General features: G+C 37.4%; 1 protein-coding gene across 1 annotated transcript in view; it reads right to left on the reverse strand.

Moving 5' to 3' along the window:
• Nucleotides 1-320: 320 nt before the first annotated feature.
• LOC102291824 (acetylcholine receptor subunit alpha) overlaps nt 321-16,212 on the reverse strand; it is a 21,149-nt gene continuing 5,257 nt past the window's right edge. Inside the window, exons 2-12 of the mRNA XM_005922470.2 lie at nt 12,895-13,035; nt 12,215-12,346; nt 9,537-9,673; nt 5,938-5,982; nt 5,463-5,572; nt 5,124-5,319; nt 4,788-5,025; nt 4,463-4,686; nt 4,243-4,357; nt 4,013-4,137; nt 321-3,358 (exon numbers count right to left, since the gene is read on the reverse strand). Coding sequence (XP_005922532.1) covers nt 3,230-3,358; nt 4,013-4,137; nt 4,243-4,357; nt 4,463-4,686; nt 4,788-5,025; nt 5,124-5,319; nt 5,463-5,572; nt 5,938-5,982; nt 9,537-9,673; nt 12,215-12,346; nt 12,895-13,035 — 1,592 coding nt within the window. The 3' untranslated portion in view covers nt 321-3,229. The remainder of the gene's footprint in view (nt 3,359-4,012; nt 4,138-4,242; nt 4,358-4,462; nt 4,687-4,787; nt 5,026-5,123; nt 5,320-5,462; nt 5,573-5,937; nt 5,983-9,536; nt 9,674-12,214; nt 12,347-12,894; nt 13,036-16,212) is intronic.

Raw genomic sequence — 16,212 nt, forward strand, 5'->3', positions numbered from 1 at the left:
GATGCTGATGGAAACGGGTAACATGACTCTCATTACTCTTATTTCCTTTATAATCTGCATGTGTGTGTGTGTGTTCTCTCATTTTGTGGCTGGATTGAAACAAACTGGCCATCAAATCTGGAAAATTAGATTAACCAGAGGAAACATGTTGACTCTATTTTTCCTTGCCATCTTTGTGCAGAATACATTTAAACTAAGCTCTTACTTTTAATCAATGTCTGCAAGATATTGCCTGTCAAAAACTGTTATTAGCTTAGTTATAACATTAATATTTATTAGCTGATAACAATGAAAAAATTGCTGAATAAACTTCTGTATAGCAAGCAGAAGAAACAAACGACTTTGAGCTTAAGCTGCCAGTTTATCTGTATGTTTTCATTGCCAATGGTTTTACTCAGTTAGGATTATAATTTGCCAAATCCATTGCTTTGCTTCGTCTCTACTTCACGTCGTCATTTGCACTGAGTTATATTTTTATTTTATTTATTTGGCTATACAGTGTTTTTATTAGTAAATCAGACATTTTTTTTAAAATGTACTCACTTAACCTTTTATTGCCATTGTGTTCACAGCTATTTAAGTGTATTCCTTGATTCTGTTTCGGTAAACATTAGATCATAAAATATTGAAAGAGTTTACGTCTCGGTGTTTACGTTCATTCTAAATGTTCACAGTAGGTACCTGGTGCCATTATTCTAAGTCCTAGCTGTATAGCTTAAGGGATGGGAATTAATTCTTCTTTTGGCTTGTTGTGTTATTAGGTGGAACCAGGAGAAATGGTGAGTGTCTATGCAAATGTAAATGTCCTGCATCACCTGTGTTGCACAGGTTGGGTCCCAGAGACACACCCTGATGACGTGGGGAAAATAGTTTTGCCAAAAGTTGGCTGGTAGGATTGGGACAGCCCAAAGAATCCAGAGGCAAGAATATTTTTGGCTAAACCTTGGTCAAATGTTAAGGAGAGAACACTTTGTGAATTTCAAGTCTCCTGTCATGACACGTAGAGTATCACTTGAATTTTTAAATTTTTTTTTTAATCCCGTTATTTCCCTTCATCTGATTGTTTTACAAAGTTGGGGAAAAAACTGGTAGCTGCAGCATCTTACTGACTTGTGGTTAGCTTAATGCTTCCAATATCAACAAACCGTTTTTGGTATTTTTACATGCTGGTGAAATATGTGTATAACTTCAAAATATGAGGCTGCCTGTTAAATATTTAAAGAATGTCCCAGATCCTCAACATGGTGTCTCGCATCCTGATGTGTAATACTTGTTTCTTTTCCGTTTGTAGTTTTGTTTTTGCCTTCCTAAATTTATCAAATGGGATTTCTACCCATGCTTTTTGTCATTAAATTTGCACTTGGAACGCCCAATAAAGAGTTTTTCAACAACAAAGGACTGCCGTGGTTGTGTTTTGTTAATTGTTTTGATCCTAAATATTATGATCCTTCTCTTAGATTACCGTAAATAACTTTTCAGTTCACTGTCAGACACCACTTGTGATTTTTAGTGGACTTATTAATTATTCTGTCACAGGTTGTGCACTCTAAATGGGTTTTATGAACAACCAAATTTACTTTGACCATCTTTCACTCACTGCCAGGCACACCTGTTCAAGTGCGTGTTAATGCGTGTAATTAACACGTGTAATCAGCCAGTCACATGGCAGCAACTGAACATTGTTTTTCCATTTAATCAGGTGCACATGGCAATGATGACCTGCAGAAGTTCAAACCAACCACCAGACTGGGGAAGGCAGGTGATTTAAGTGACTTTGAAGGTGGTGTAATTGTTGGTGCTGTTGTAAATGCTGATCTATTGGGATTATCCTCCATAATCATTTTTGGGGATTACAGAGAATAGTCAGAAAATGAGAAAATATCTAGTCAAATAATGAGTCGTTACAACTAACGAATGTAGAAGAGCATCTTTGAATGCAAAACACATGGAACCTTGAACCAGATGGGCTACAGCAGCAAACCCACCAGGTGCCACTCCTGCCAGCTCAGAACAGGAAACTGGGGCTACAGTTCACACATGCTCATCAAAATCAGACAATGGATGACTGGAAAAATATTGGGTGGTCAAATAAGTCTCGCTTTCTCCTGCAAATTAAGACAATATGGTCAGAATTTGACAAAAACAACATCCTGCCTTAAATCAGCAGTTCAGGTAATATCTGGTGGTGGTGTAATGACACACTGACTATTGTTGACCCTGGCTGTCCTTTTGTGACCACCATATACCTTTCTTCCAAGTAAGAAAACAACACAAAAACAAATTAAACTGGATTCTTGAACAAGACAAGAAATGAAAACATCCAGTGATTTGTCAGTGTAATCTGAACTTCATAACACTAAAACAAAATGTTATTTTTCACTTTATTCCACATCTAGAAAACTACAAATTAAAACAAAAACAAACAAACAAATGATTAACACAGACAGCAGGACTGAACCATATCATTATACTAAAATAAATGGTCTGTCGCAGCTGCATACATACATCAAGCTGTCTTTAGCTTGTTAAAGCACATTGGCCAATACTGCAGCTGTGGTATTTCCATTGTTTTTCACTTAATGGAATCAAAGCTGACTAACCAATCTTAATTATTTGAACCACTTTTACTTGCTATAGGGTAACTAAAGATCTGCTTGACTTTAACATATTTTGGAAAAATTTACTTGATAAAACCTTGCTATTATCTTGTGAGTATAGTAGAAAAAAACCCTTAAGATATTGTCAAACTGAACGTCTGGCAAAACCAATCAATAAAAGTTCCAAGGGGAAAATAATCCAAGACAACATCTGACAATAACATTTAAGAAAACCAATCACACAAACCTTAAATCAAGCTGCCAAATATGACAACGTAACAACTACTGTTCGTGATTTTACATGTAAAATAACAGTCTGCGCAATTGTGAGGGCAGCAATCACCAACTGTAGAAATACAAGAGAAACAATAGAAAAATGCTGGATTGTTAATAACAAGAACAGCTTTGTGTGACCCAGTATAACCCATCAAGATATTTGTGTATCATCATACCTGTGAGATGCCTGGATTTTTTACTGCAGACTCCTCAATAAAAGTAAAAAATATCTGCACATTCAAAGTCAACACAATTAAAGGCCCTGAACAGAATTTTGAAATTAGCTCGACCTTTGACTGCATATCTGTGCGTGAGGGACAGTGGGATAAATGCATTCTCCTCCATCATGAAGGCCTCTACAGTGTGTTGAGCTCAATGAGTCTCCCAGCAAAGACGGCAAGAGTCCCGATGATGCACACAGCCATGAACACACAGAGCAGGATGTGATCCAAAACCATGGCAACGAACTTCCACTCCTCTGCTGCCTGCAATAAGACGGTATGGAAGAAACTTTAACTTTGAGCATTCACATATTTGGAATTTACTGATCAGTTGCTAGGACACAAAAAGAGATAAGCTTTTCAATTGAATCAATAACATTACTAAAAGATGTGGAAAATCAGATTACCTAATGTTGCCCAGTTATCTGTCAGATATGATTTTGTGGACTACATTTATTGGCAGAAGATAAGAAAGACTCCTGTCATTCTCTTCGGTGTAGAAATGATTAATCTAGAATGTAGAAGCCAGTAAGCTTATACATTCAAAACATTATATTAGTTTTATTAATATGAAATAACAAGTAGTTGTTTTTTGGAGAACTGTGGATTAGACGGAGTTTCCCCAGATGGGGTGACTTCCTGGGGCCACACTGTTTGGCACACTTACTGTCATTCTAACCTTCCATTTAATTAATTAAACCATTAAACCATTAAACCATTGTCTTTTTGGCCATTTCATTTAGATCCAGATTCAGAGCAGAAATGTAAAAAGTTTTGATTACTGTGCCTACACTTGTAGATTCTTTTAAGTTTTAGAGAAGCACAAGAATGGCTGGGGAGTTGAATGCAAGGCTCTGAACTTCTAAGAAATTTTATGGATTGATACACTATCAATAATTCATGCAGATTTTCTCTTACATTGTTAAATTCTTCATCTGACTTCATAGTCTCTGCGATGTACTTCACCCCCTCGATTGCGCTACGAACATCAGGGTTTTTAACAATGGGGGACTGATAGGTGACAGCCGTCGGGGTAGGATTACCTACAGAGGAGAGAGGAAGGTCAACAATTTTAGGACAGACTTAAACTAAAACTGTTCACTAGCATGCAATAATGGTAATGGGAGTTGCATGCAGTTTAGCCTCACCTGAGATGTCGGAAATGTCCATGTCAGTAGGGAACAGCCTCTTCTGCCGGATCTCCTGACTGGGACGCTTCATTGTTGAGAAGAACATCATGTTGGGAATGGTTTCAATGAAGACCTGAGATGCAGGGAGATAAAATTATGATATTACTAGTCTTATAAAACAGCAACAATATTTCCCATTTATTACAAGTGGAGAGAGAAAAAATACCCCCATACAAACCTTACGGATCCACCCTGGCATGGTGTGCGTACTTGGTGAGCGATGATGTGTGTTGATGACGATAACAGTGATGATGATGGAGGCAATGACCATTACCATTGTGAAGAGCATGTATTTCCCTATGAGGGGAACAGCACTCGAAGTGGAGGGGATCAGCTCCACAATAACCAGCAAGAAGACAGTCAGAGACAGCAGGACAGAGATGGAGAGAGTCATCTTTTCACCTGCAGAGAAAGTGAATCACCTCTACGTTCAAAATAATGTGAAAAAAATAATCACTGACAATTGTTTTCTGTTACCTATCAAGCTTGCAGAATGAACATACCAGAGTCAGTAGGCAGGTAGAAGACCAATCCCGTGAGAAAAGAGAACAGCATGCAGGGAATTATGACGTTAACGATAAAATAGAGAGGCAGCCGCAGCATCAGGAAATGGTAGGTAATGTCCAGGTATGGTGTGTCAGGACAGCAAGTGTAGTACACCCAGTGCTTCCACCCTCTGTAGTCCTTTAGCACCCATTCACCTGACTCCATGAAGTTACTGAGGTCAGGTCGATCACTCTCCTAAAAGACAGTGGTTCACAAACATTTTAGCGTCCCCACGTTCAGCTGTTTTGCACACAGTCTAAATTCCCAGATTAAAAAAAAGCATTTACGCTCACCGGGTTGATTACGACCAGCAGGCCATCGTATGTCCAGGTTCCCAATTTCATAGTACAGTTCTGTAGGTCAAATGGGAAGTGAAGGACAACAATCTCGCAGTAACTCTTAAAGATGGCTGGAGGGTTCCATATGATCTTGCCAGTGTGCTCTAGCAGGACTTTAGTTTCATGGATGATGGCAAAATCACCATCAGCACTGCAGATAAAAAGGAGGGTAGAGGACAGAGGCAAAGGAAAACCAAGCATGTAAGTGGAGCAGCAAGTCATTAATCCCCCCCACCACCACCACCAAATATAGGTTTGTTTGCTTTTTTTAACACAAAGAGAAATGAAAATTACTTGTTGTATAACACAAGGTCAGGTTTCCATATGTCAGATGAAGGAACTCTGATCTTTCTGATTCCTCCATAGTCTTCAGGATTCCACCGTAAGTTAACGTCTACCCATTGCTGTAAAGTGAGTAAAAATTTTAGATCATTATTTCACTTCTAAGGTTGTATTTAGCTATGTGATGCCGATTAGAGGATTAAATGGGATGACCAGATCCCAGTAAAGTAACTGTGGGACAAACACAGTGCTTGTGTGGGACATAGTGGAATGCTGGGAGGAAATCAATTACATTATATTTTAATTTATTTTTTATGACTTATTTTCTTCATTGCTTTGCATCATATTCATCAAAAGCTGCGAAGCTTGTGATTTTCTGGTAACTTGTAACTTTCACTGATGTCCATAGCATTAGGCCAACCTTCAAATGGTGTGTAGTCCCACTTAAAGTTATAATGCATGGCCAGTTGTAGACACACAGACTTACCTGTCGGAGACGGACATTACTGGTCACAATTTGGTTAACTTCATCCTGGGAAAAGACAAAAAGGTCAAGAACAGGTGAAAACATTTTTATGACAATTTATTTTGTGATGTCTACCCCACATACATGTTTACATGACCTGTATTAAAAAGTAAAAAGTAAAAACAAAACAAAATGATGGTAACATCTTTTTTCTTGTTTAATTTCTTGCTGGCATCACCCCATATTTTAGTTATCTATCAGAAGTGTAGTTAACCGCTGGGGGGTTAAAAACGATGTACCGGGAGTCCGCTGTTCTCGCCGGTTCCAGTGAGCCTTGACCACCCTGTCACTATTGCAGCGGTCCCCACCCTTTTTCGCGCCACGGCCCAGTAATAATATTTTCACAGACCGTCCTCTAAGGTGTCGCTGTAAATACAACAAAATAAAACCAATACCGGTACCAAAAAAAGGAAAATTTAGTCATAACACATGGGAAAAGACCCAGGGAAACAGAGTTAAAGATAAAAACCATAGAAAAATAACAATTGAAAAATAATAAAATCCCTGAAAACCATAAATTTCACACCCGAGCCTCAACTCTCGTGGCCTGGTACCAAACAACTCACGGACCGGTACCGGTCTGTGGCCCTGGGTTTGAGGACCGCTGAGGTATTGAGCTGGTGGGGTAACAGATGTCTCCGAAAATGTCAGAGCAATTTTGCAAATATGCGATGTCTTTATAAATCGAGCAGATATTTGAAGTTTACACAGGTACATTCTCACCTGGAAATATCTTAAAAGTTTAGCTCCCCTCCTCCACCATTGCCGCGTTTGAGTTTTGGACAAAATACATTCTGGGATATTTGGCTGTACCAAGTTCACCCAAGCCACCACCGATGCTTGATAAAATGGAAGGAGCGAGAACACATCCAGGAATTCTGAGCATACTTGATGCGTACTTTGATTTGGAAGCATATTTGGTCTGCGACTGATGACATATCACAAGTCCACGTGAACGCAGGTACACACAAGTATGTATATTGAGAAACGGTCCATGAAACCAGATGTTCCCCCTCCTGCCCCCGGCTTTGGGGGCGTTGGGGTTTAACAGGTTGGGAATTGGCATTGCTCATGTCTTGAAAAAAATTTTTTTCCTTGGTTTTGTGGTTAACAGGGAAATTAGCCAACTGTGAACTAGCATTCATGTTTCAGGCTAAAATGGATTTAAATTAACTAAAATTTTAACAAACACTTTCTCATGTTTTTGTATTTTACATTTTTTAGTTAACACGAGATACAAACATTTTTATGATTATTTTATTTTGGTTTGGCATACAAAGCAGTACCCTCTTGACGTTATTAACTTTTCATCTTTTTTGTCAGCACTGGTAATACTAATTTGTTGTCCACTATAAACTGCTTGGAGTAAAACTGAAGTGAGAAGAAGAAACGAGAAGACTTTTTCCATCTCTTAAGAGGAATAAAATGGATGAAGGGACTGTCCCAGAGACTGTCAAACCTAGTCATCTTCATGGACTTAATAAGCATAGAAGGAGAGCCACACACAATGACAGTTGCTCATTTTGTTTTATTTATACCTGTATTGCTTCTTTGAGGCTGCTGTGCCATCCTATATGTTTGTTGTTATCCTGGTTCTTGTGTCTTAAATTCAGCCATAGCTGGAATAGTCAAGTACCAGTTTGGTGCTATGCTGGGGTGTAACCCTTAGATGGCAGCTTGTCACGTTTTTGCATTGTATTCTCATTAACCTCTTTAGCCCCAACACCCCCTGATACGGGGGTCAAAAGGCAGGAGATCAGTTAGGCTTGGGGCTTAAAAGATTAACAGGATGTCTGTGGAACATGTCTGAGTTCAAGTCTTGGTCTTAACAGGGTGTCTACACCCCCAAAACACCTTGGTTGTTTGGTTGGCTTGTCATCTCCTGGTATAAATGAGATTTGGGTATGTATGTGGCAGATTAAGTAACTGCTTGTGGCGTGATATCTCTTATCATATGTGTTATTTGACTCTCTTGGTTTCTTGGTTTCTTCATGTGTTATCTAGGTTTTCAGAACAGATTTGGTGTGTTCAGTACCAACCAAAGTGATATTGCTGCATGACTTGATATGAATTATTCTAATTTTATATAATGGAAAATGTCCACTCTTTGGAGTTCCAGTTTTATACAGGGCACTACAAAAACATAACTGGTCCTCCAAATCAGCACATGGAAGTCCTCATCTTTTAAAGACTTCATTACGTATGTTCTTTTGTTTGTCTTATCCAGTTCATAACATTTGGTATAATAATTTCTTTCCAGAATAATGGTATTATCTCTGTGGCACTGACTGAGATTTAATTATGTATGGTCCTTTTTATTATTTTGCTTTGCTGTTGAATACAGTCAAAAAAGAAAAGCTTGGGATCATATTGACACATGACTCCTCTCTAAATACTTTATTTTTCAGTCAAAGACAGTGTTCCTTTAACCTCTGTCAATTTTGTGCACTTATTTGGCAGGAGTTACATATGTTTGCATTAATTACTTTTTGGGGCCACATGATAAGCTGAGAAAGTTGTGGGGCAATGCAGCAATAAGCTCAACTCAGTTCTGCTCAATATTATTTTGATCTCTTTATAAATGTTACTGTTAAGTGTAGATCCCACAATAAGGCAATGAAAATGTAAAACAGGGATAATAAAGGCACTTAGTTTATCATTATTGATTCAACATTACCCAAAACAAATTTTAATCTAACTCTGTGCTAATGCTATTTTACTTTCAGTTTTATGATCTAATCTGCAGTTTTAAGGTTTTTTTTTTTCCTTTTTTTCCCCCTGTTCATTGAGAGAAATCTGGTCTGTTTGGGCTTGAACACGTGCACTGCAGTCAACTCCAACGTTTGAGGTTGTAATATGAAGGACAGCAGGCATGTGATCATGACCACGAGAGGATCTGGATTAGCTTGAACTTCACCACAGAAAATGTTTGTTCATATATGAAGGCAGATCCAAAGAGAACCAGTATCGTCTAAGCATATTTCCTTTTCCGTGCGTAAAGTTCTTCTCTTTGAGAAAATAAATAATAAATAAAGACAGACCACTGCTTGATTTTTTTTTCTTTCTTTTTTTCCCCTAAGTGGTCTAACCATAGTGACTCAAAAGTGCAACAATGTCTGTGATTCAGTGCCTTTGCCCAGTTTTTAGTCCTAACATCAACAACAAGTAATTTCTGGGTTCATTTCAGTTACTGTGTCTTGCAGCATTTTTCCCTGTCTGATTTAGACAGTCATCATCTGTAACACTTTCCAGTTTGTCCAATTTCAGCCTAAGACTATGAAGGTGCATTTACCTTTGTGAACAAATCATTCCCTGTCACCATAGTCCTTTTCATTGAACACCTTAAGGCCAGCTCCTCCATAATCAAAAATCTTTGGTTATTGTAATTTCATTATATTGGTTAGTATTTGAAATTTAAGCCAACAATTGTTGATTGATTGTTTGTCCTTTTAGAGAAACTGCAATTACAGTCAAAAGGTCAAAGTCAAGAAACAACACAGTGGTGACAGCTGGTCATATCTTTCTTCATGTAAAATGCAGACAAAGAGTTACAGACTTACCACACTTATAAGCTGTATTAACTGTAATCCCACAGTAACCACTACAGCTTCACTGAAGTGGTTAACAGGACGAACCACTTTGTTGTAACCAGTGAACAGTCGTTTCACCAGCGTCGTCTCATCGTTTGAGCAACATTCTACATTTAGAACAAACAAAAATAAAGTTTGGGCAGTCAGGAGGATTGAAACCGACAGCATAATGGTGTCAGACTTTAGCAGACTGATCGATAAAGAAGCTGAAGACGGTCTGGGTTGTCGAATTATTAATTTAAAAAGTGTCAGATTTATTGGAAGGAATTTTACTTATGAGGTATTGATTTTTGCACACTAACTCTTCACCACACAGCCATTACTAATTATATTTTGAAGTCACTTTGACAGCATTACATGATAAGTAGAACATCTTGCCACCCAAGTATCCCTAAATGTATTTTCTCTGAAGTGACAGGGAAGGCAGTAAATTACATTTTCTGTGATTTACACTCCATTTTCCTGATGTAGGGACCAAAATGTGTATTTTTGAGTTTTGCGGATGTAGTTCCTTTGGATTATTTCTTTGTCTCACATTTGTTACCATGGTGATATTAATTTCTGGTAAATGTTTCAATGGGTGTGGTTTCCCCTTACTTACCTGGTCTCTTCTCAAGTGGCAGACGAAGTGAGAGGGTGAGAAGGACTCAGATATTTTCTGTTGTCTGTCTCATCTGCTCCTGTTCTTATCACTTATACATCACTGGCTGATTGCAATGTAATATTTCAATGTTTCAAAAATCAGCATCCGTAAAAGGCAAGTGGTTTTCAGAATGGACTTTGTTGAAGTGTACAATGACAATAAAGGGCTATTCTATTATATTCTAGTCTCTATTCTAATTTAGCTTCTCAATATTGTTTTCAAAGGTATTTGTTGCTACGCCTGACTTACCACATGTAATCTGAAACATTGCGTTTATCTCAGAGAAAGCTAGAGTGCATATAGAAGAGAGAAGGACAGAGGCGGGGATGGACAGATGCAAAAAGATCAGCAACAAATGGTGGTCATTTTATACTGGTGAAAAGCCTCTGCACTGAATGTCCTATGAACACTGTAATCAAATCTGTTTCTATAAGTCTGCAAGTCCTATAAGTCCTTGGTGAACTTTTGGGGTCTTAGGATGTTTGGGAATACCAACCCTGGCTAATCCATTTGACATTAAGTTTAGATCGGCTTGGGTTCCGAAGCACCATTGAGAGCACCATGCCCTGCAATTTTTTATTTTATTTTATTTTTTTTTGTCTTTATTGCCCATGCTTTTCCTCTCCACTAGGTCTGATGAAATTCAGCCTGGTAGTTTTTTTTTTTTATCTGATAAATAAACCAAGACAGCAAACAACCATCAAGCCAACAACAGGAGTTTTAATAGTCTAGCATTTTCCATTAGCTTCACATGTTTGTCCTAAATTTAGTTTGCTTTCAGTTCTGTTTACAGAGTGAGTCTACTCATTTCTAATGGTACTGGGAGTTTTAACTTTTAATATATTATTGGCATTTGTCAGTTTGTGAGATATAAAGTACATGAATACTTCTGTCACATATAAACTGCTTAAAAATATGTACCAATGCACCATTACTTTACTAAAGAAACTATTTACTTTAGTTACTTTAGTTACAAGGCCCTAAAAAAATGAATGAATAAATAAATAATAAAAACAAAGTAAATAAATATTTTATTTACTTGTATTTATTATAAGGACCCAAAAAGCAAAAGAGGCAGTGTATTGGTAATCTTACTGAGTATCATAGCAAAGACATCATGTAATTTTGTCTAACGTGACCAAGCAAACAGCCCTGTGAGCAGGTGACAGCTTTTGCATATTATTTTGGGAATCTGTTGGCTGGCTACATTGAGCTGCGTGAGCTCGGATCTGGTTTCATTTAGCCACCATGAGCAAATTCTCTCTCTCTCTCAGAGGAACACTCTGTCTGGGCCGCTGATTCACCCAGGCACTCTGGTCCATAAGGAGGCTCTTAGGCTGCGGTTAATACTGATCTACTTTGTGTTTTTATTTGGAAAATTTAGTTTTTGAATCTTACCAATGTCATATGCCCTTAATTTTTTTTGAGGTCATTTAACATCTAATTGCATCCTCCAACAATTGTAATTAATTTACATATTAAAAATAAATTACTTTAGATGACAGCTGATGAGATTAGAGCTGGCTAACTAAACAGAAAACATTTATACCAGCTCATGTTGGGCTTTCATAAAAAATAATTATTTTTTCCTGCTGATAAATAGTTTGATTACATTCTCATTTTGTATGAGTTTATTCACTAAGCATTAGATGGATGCAAAGTTGCATCCACTTTAAAGAAACTTTCCCCAATGCCATGAACAGTCCCTTTTAAAGGATAACGATAGCTGACAGTGGCAAAAATGACATGTCAAAAATGAATGGGGTATTTCTCTGCAATTACAAAGTCTGTGCAAACAATATTGGTATCAAAATAAAGCTAACGCTTGTGACATTTCATCAGAGGTGTAAAAATTTCAGCAGATGTTACTGTGTCAAAGTTACTGAGGCTGGAACACAGATAAAATAAGTAGAAATTTTCCTCACCTATTTTCTTTTATTTTTTTTTGTTTCTTTTTGTTTTAGCATATAACCCTTTTAAAAATATGCTTTAGTTCAGATTTTACCTCCTTTGGGCCCTTGCACTAATGGCATGGGGGGCTGTAGGATATCCTGTCTTTGTGGAACATCAGAATGAACATTTGAGGTGTAGGGAAGATCCAAGCTGGTCTTGCTCAACAAATGTTGTTTCACGTGCTCTGCAGACACACACACAGACCCATAAGGTCAAAACAGGAGAGACGCACACAGACATACAACAAAATAAATAAACAAACATAAGCAGACCATTTGCTACATTGTTTCTGCTAGTTGCCTTTTCCTTAATCAGATTTTTCTGTACAGAGAAAATCTTAAATTAACAAAACAAAAACGATGCTCATAGCTTTTCACCCCAACCGGTCGCGGCAGATGGCCGCTCCTCCCTGAGCCTGGTTCTGCTGAAGGTTTCTTCCTGTTAAAAGGGAGCTTTTCCTTCCCATTGTTGCCAAAGTTCTTGCTCATAGGGGGTCATATGATTATTTTCTCTGTATGTATTATCAGTCTACCTTACAAAATAAAGCGCCTTGACTGTTGTTGTGGTATGTTGCTGCATTAAAAAAAAGAAAGAAAAAAAAAGACATTTAAATTCAACATTTAAAATACATAAAAATGTTAATTATTCCTACAGGGGATGGGTTTTTCTTGCATAGAAGATTCAAGAAAAGCTAGATGCATATAAAATCTAGAAAATCTCCTCATCACTGACCAGGGAGTCTGTTCAATATGGTTTTGAACTCCTCCAAATCTACGTCTGATTCCATGTCCAAATTCAATTCTTTGAGGAGCTGCGGGTTGTCCTTGACGAAGTTCAACATCACCTGGATAGTATTCAGGGAGAGTTTTTCTCCTGCAGAGAAAGTGAAGAGGAGCGGACAATGGTATTACATGTTTTTCACAATGTTCGTTAACTCTGAGCAACACACAAACAACAAAATAATAAATCCACTTGATGATTCTCTTAATCAGATGTAACAATACATTGGATCTCTTTTTCATTGACAAATCAGTGAGTTAAATGTACCATGTTGCACTTGGGCAGAAATGAATAAAGACTGTACTATTATGGTTTTCAGGCTGCAGTATACATTTGTCTGATAAACGTAGTGAAGACATTAACAGATGTGCATCAAAATTCTAAACCTAGTGACTGATCAAATGGGAAATATGGGCACATCCAACCATCAACATCCATGGCAAGAAAAAAAGGAAACGGTGAAGTGTCAAACCCTGCAGTTCCTCCAATGTCCACTTGAGATTAGCTTCAAAAGTAGGTCAATCTCCCAACCCCACAGTGAAGCCATTCTTTCAGCTTTTAGGTATGAACTATAAACACTTGATGATTTTATGTTATTGGATTTTTTTTTTCAAAATTACCATGTGAATTCTTGAGTTATACAGAAACATGTTTGCTAAATTTTAAAAAAGAAAGTCCCGTCTGAGTGTTATTTATTTATTTTACTGGATTTGTACTTTTATAGGATGTTTTTCAACATTCTGTGTTTAACATGAAGCTACAGTTTCACTGAAGTCTTATGCAAATACAGGATATCAGGACAGAAAGTCAGATTACTACAGATTATTAATGGGAGCATGCCACTAAACATGTCCTTTGTGTTTGCATGTTCTCTCTGTGCTGAGTTACAGACAAGAAAGCTCAGATGGTGATTAATGTGAAGATGGACAGAGAATTTATTTATTTATTTTTTTTGTCAACAGGACAAAAACTGCATTTAAACGTGGAAATACAAAGCAAAATCCTTTATCTAATGAAAATAGCATCTGGCGATCCATCATTCCTCACTGAGTCAATGTTAAATGGAGGTAATGGCTTTGAGTTCATATGCAGATGTTCTCATTGACTTTGTTCAGCCCTCCAGCTGTAATGGCAGGCAGGTTTGTTTACTTACTTTTGCTGAGAGAGACGGGCTTTTATTTTGAAATGGCTTCATGGCTTTGGTAGTAGGGGACACTTAATCAGTTTATCTGCAGTTTGTGTGAATTCAGTTCAGTTTTATAGTCATTTTAATGTCAAAGTATCACCAAAAAGGAAAATCTCAAAAACAGTCAGTGCGTCAAACTTGATAAGTTTTTATCAAACATTTCTGGATGGACACCACCTGTGTTGAAGTTTGTGTGTTAGCTGAACTTTAAAAGCCTGAGAGTAAAAACATTCAGAAAGTGTTTCATTTTGCTGTAATTATTGTTGTAAACCCTCATTAATGGGAACAATGGTCACATCTCTTTGGCTCACTCCTGACTGATGAGTTTTTAATGATGCTGCTGCCCAGTTATTTATCTCTCCTAATAAAATCATCTCCTTTCTGCAGCAGTTAGTTTGTTAAATAGTGACATGTGTTTCTGATGAGGGTTTTGATCCACGAGTAGTGAAGTAAAATCCACAGTTTAGCATTTTTGGGGAATTTGGCTACTTTTTTTTCTTCCCTGTAGAGGAATGGGCAACCATTACTACAAGAAAAGACAATCAATCTGTATGTAGACACAAAATATATTTTACTGCAAAAGTAAACAAAAAAAAAAAGTAAACAAAGAGTCCTATTGTAAAGCATATGATTAAATTTGATTGATGTGAAAAGTATGTATGCATGTATGCATGTATGTATGTATGCATGTATGTATGCATGTATGCATGTATGCATGTATGCATGTATGCTTCATTTAAAGTTTAGTGTCCTAGGGTGCTTTATACATCTGTAGTCATCAAACTCTGATGCTGTCATGTAGTTTGAAGAACTGAGGCACACATTTAATCTGAATAGAAAACCAAGCCACATGTGAAGGGGCATAATATATTTAATGGGAGAATTTACCAAACTGACACACTAATGTCAAACTTAAAGCTTCAACATAGTCTTTTGCTGCTAGTCCACCAGGGTAACATCCCTCAGACACATTATACTCCCCACTACCAGATTATCAAAACGAATAGATACAGGTTCTGAAAAAGTGAGTGTTATCTTACAATTGAGTGTTATTCTATATTTAAACTGCTTCTCTACAGCTGAAATTTCTCCAAGGACTAGCAACCTTGGGAGTGAGTACCACTTTTAGTCTTTATTAAGTTTTTGAGAACTTAATTTAACCCCTTAGTTGGAGAGGAGGCATTTCTGAAAGTAAGCAAAAAACAAACAAACACTTAGTTGTTGTGAACTCTGACTTGGAGGGGTACTCTACTTTAAAATAACTTGCAGCTACAGGTACATGGAGCAGTTTATTTTTGTCAAATCACTGCCACTTTCCTAAAGAGTTTATGGTCTCACTTATTGAACACAATATGAGGTTTATGATCCCATTAGTGTAACCAAAAAAAAGGGCAATCATTTTAGCTCACTGGTTGAGCAGGTGCCCATATGCTGAAATGCAGCAGCCCAGGTTTAATGTTAACCGTCAGCTCTTTGCCCTTCCCCTGCTCTCTCCATCTCCTTCATGTCTATTCTTCACCGCTCAACTGTTAAAAAAGGCAAAAAGCCACAAAATTGATCTTTAAAAAAACATGTAAGACAAATTTGGATAAAAGCAATAACACAGGGTGTGCTTCAGGACAGGCAACCTATGCAATTTACAAGTTGTAGTCATATAAGTAAGTAGACTCTCAGATTTACAGACACGCTAAATCTAAGCATGTTATGTTTGTGTGTACAATCTGCGCAAAAAGTCTGAGCCGGACTTTATGGTTCAGGTTTACAACTTTTGCTATTTCCCTGGTAAGACTCAACCACCTGATAACGCATCAGGATTTTGCTTGTTTTAGGCATTATTGATGTGTTGTGGTGGGCACCAACAAGGTTTTAGACTCCAGACTGAGAGTGTCTTCTTGAGTTATAACATGTGAAAGAAAACAAAGTTGGATTCACAACACATAATAAATGATGTCTGTGATGTTGCTACTGAATGTTAATACTGAACCGATTGTGCAAGTTCCCCCACCTAAAATGATGACAGAGGTCAGTAATTTGCACCAGAGGTACACTTCAACTGTGAGAGACAGAATGTGGAAAAAAAAAAA

This window comes from Haplochromis burtoni, unplaced genomic scaffold, assembly GCF_018398535.1.
Source record: "Haplochromis burtoni strain Fernald_Lab_line unplaced genomic scaffold, NCSU_Asbu1 Contig_57, whole genome shotgun sequence".
In the NCBI taxonomy this organism is placed as follows: Eukaryota; Metazoa; Chordata; class Actinopteri; order Cichliformes; family Cichlidae; genus Haplochromis; species Haplochromis burtoni.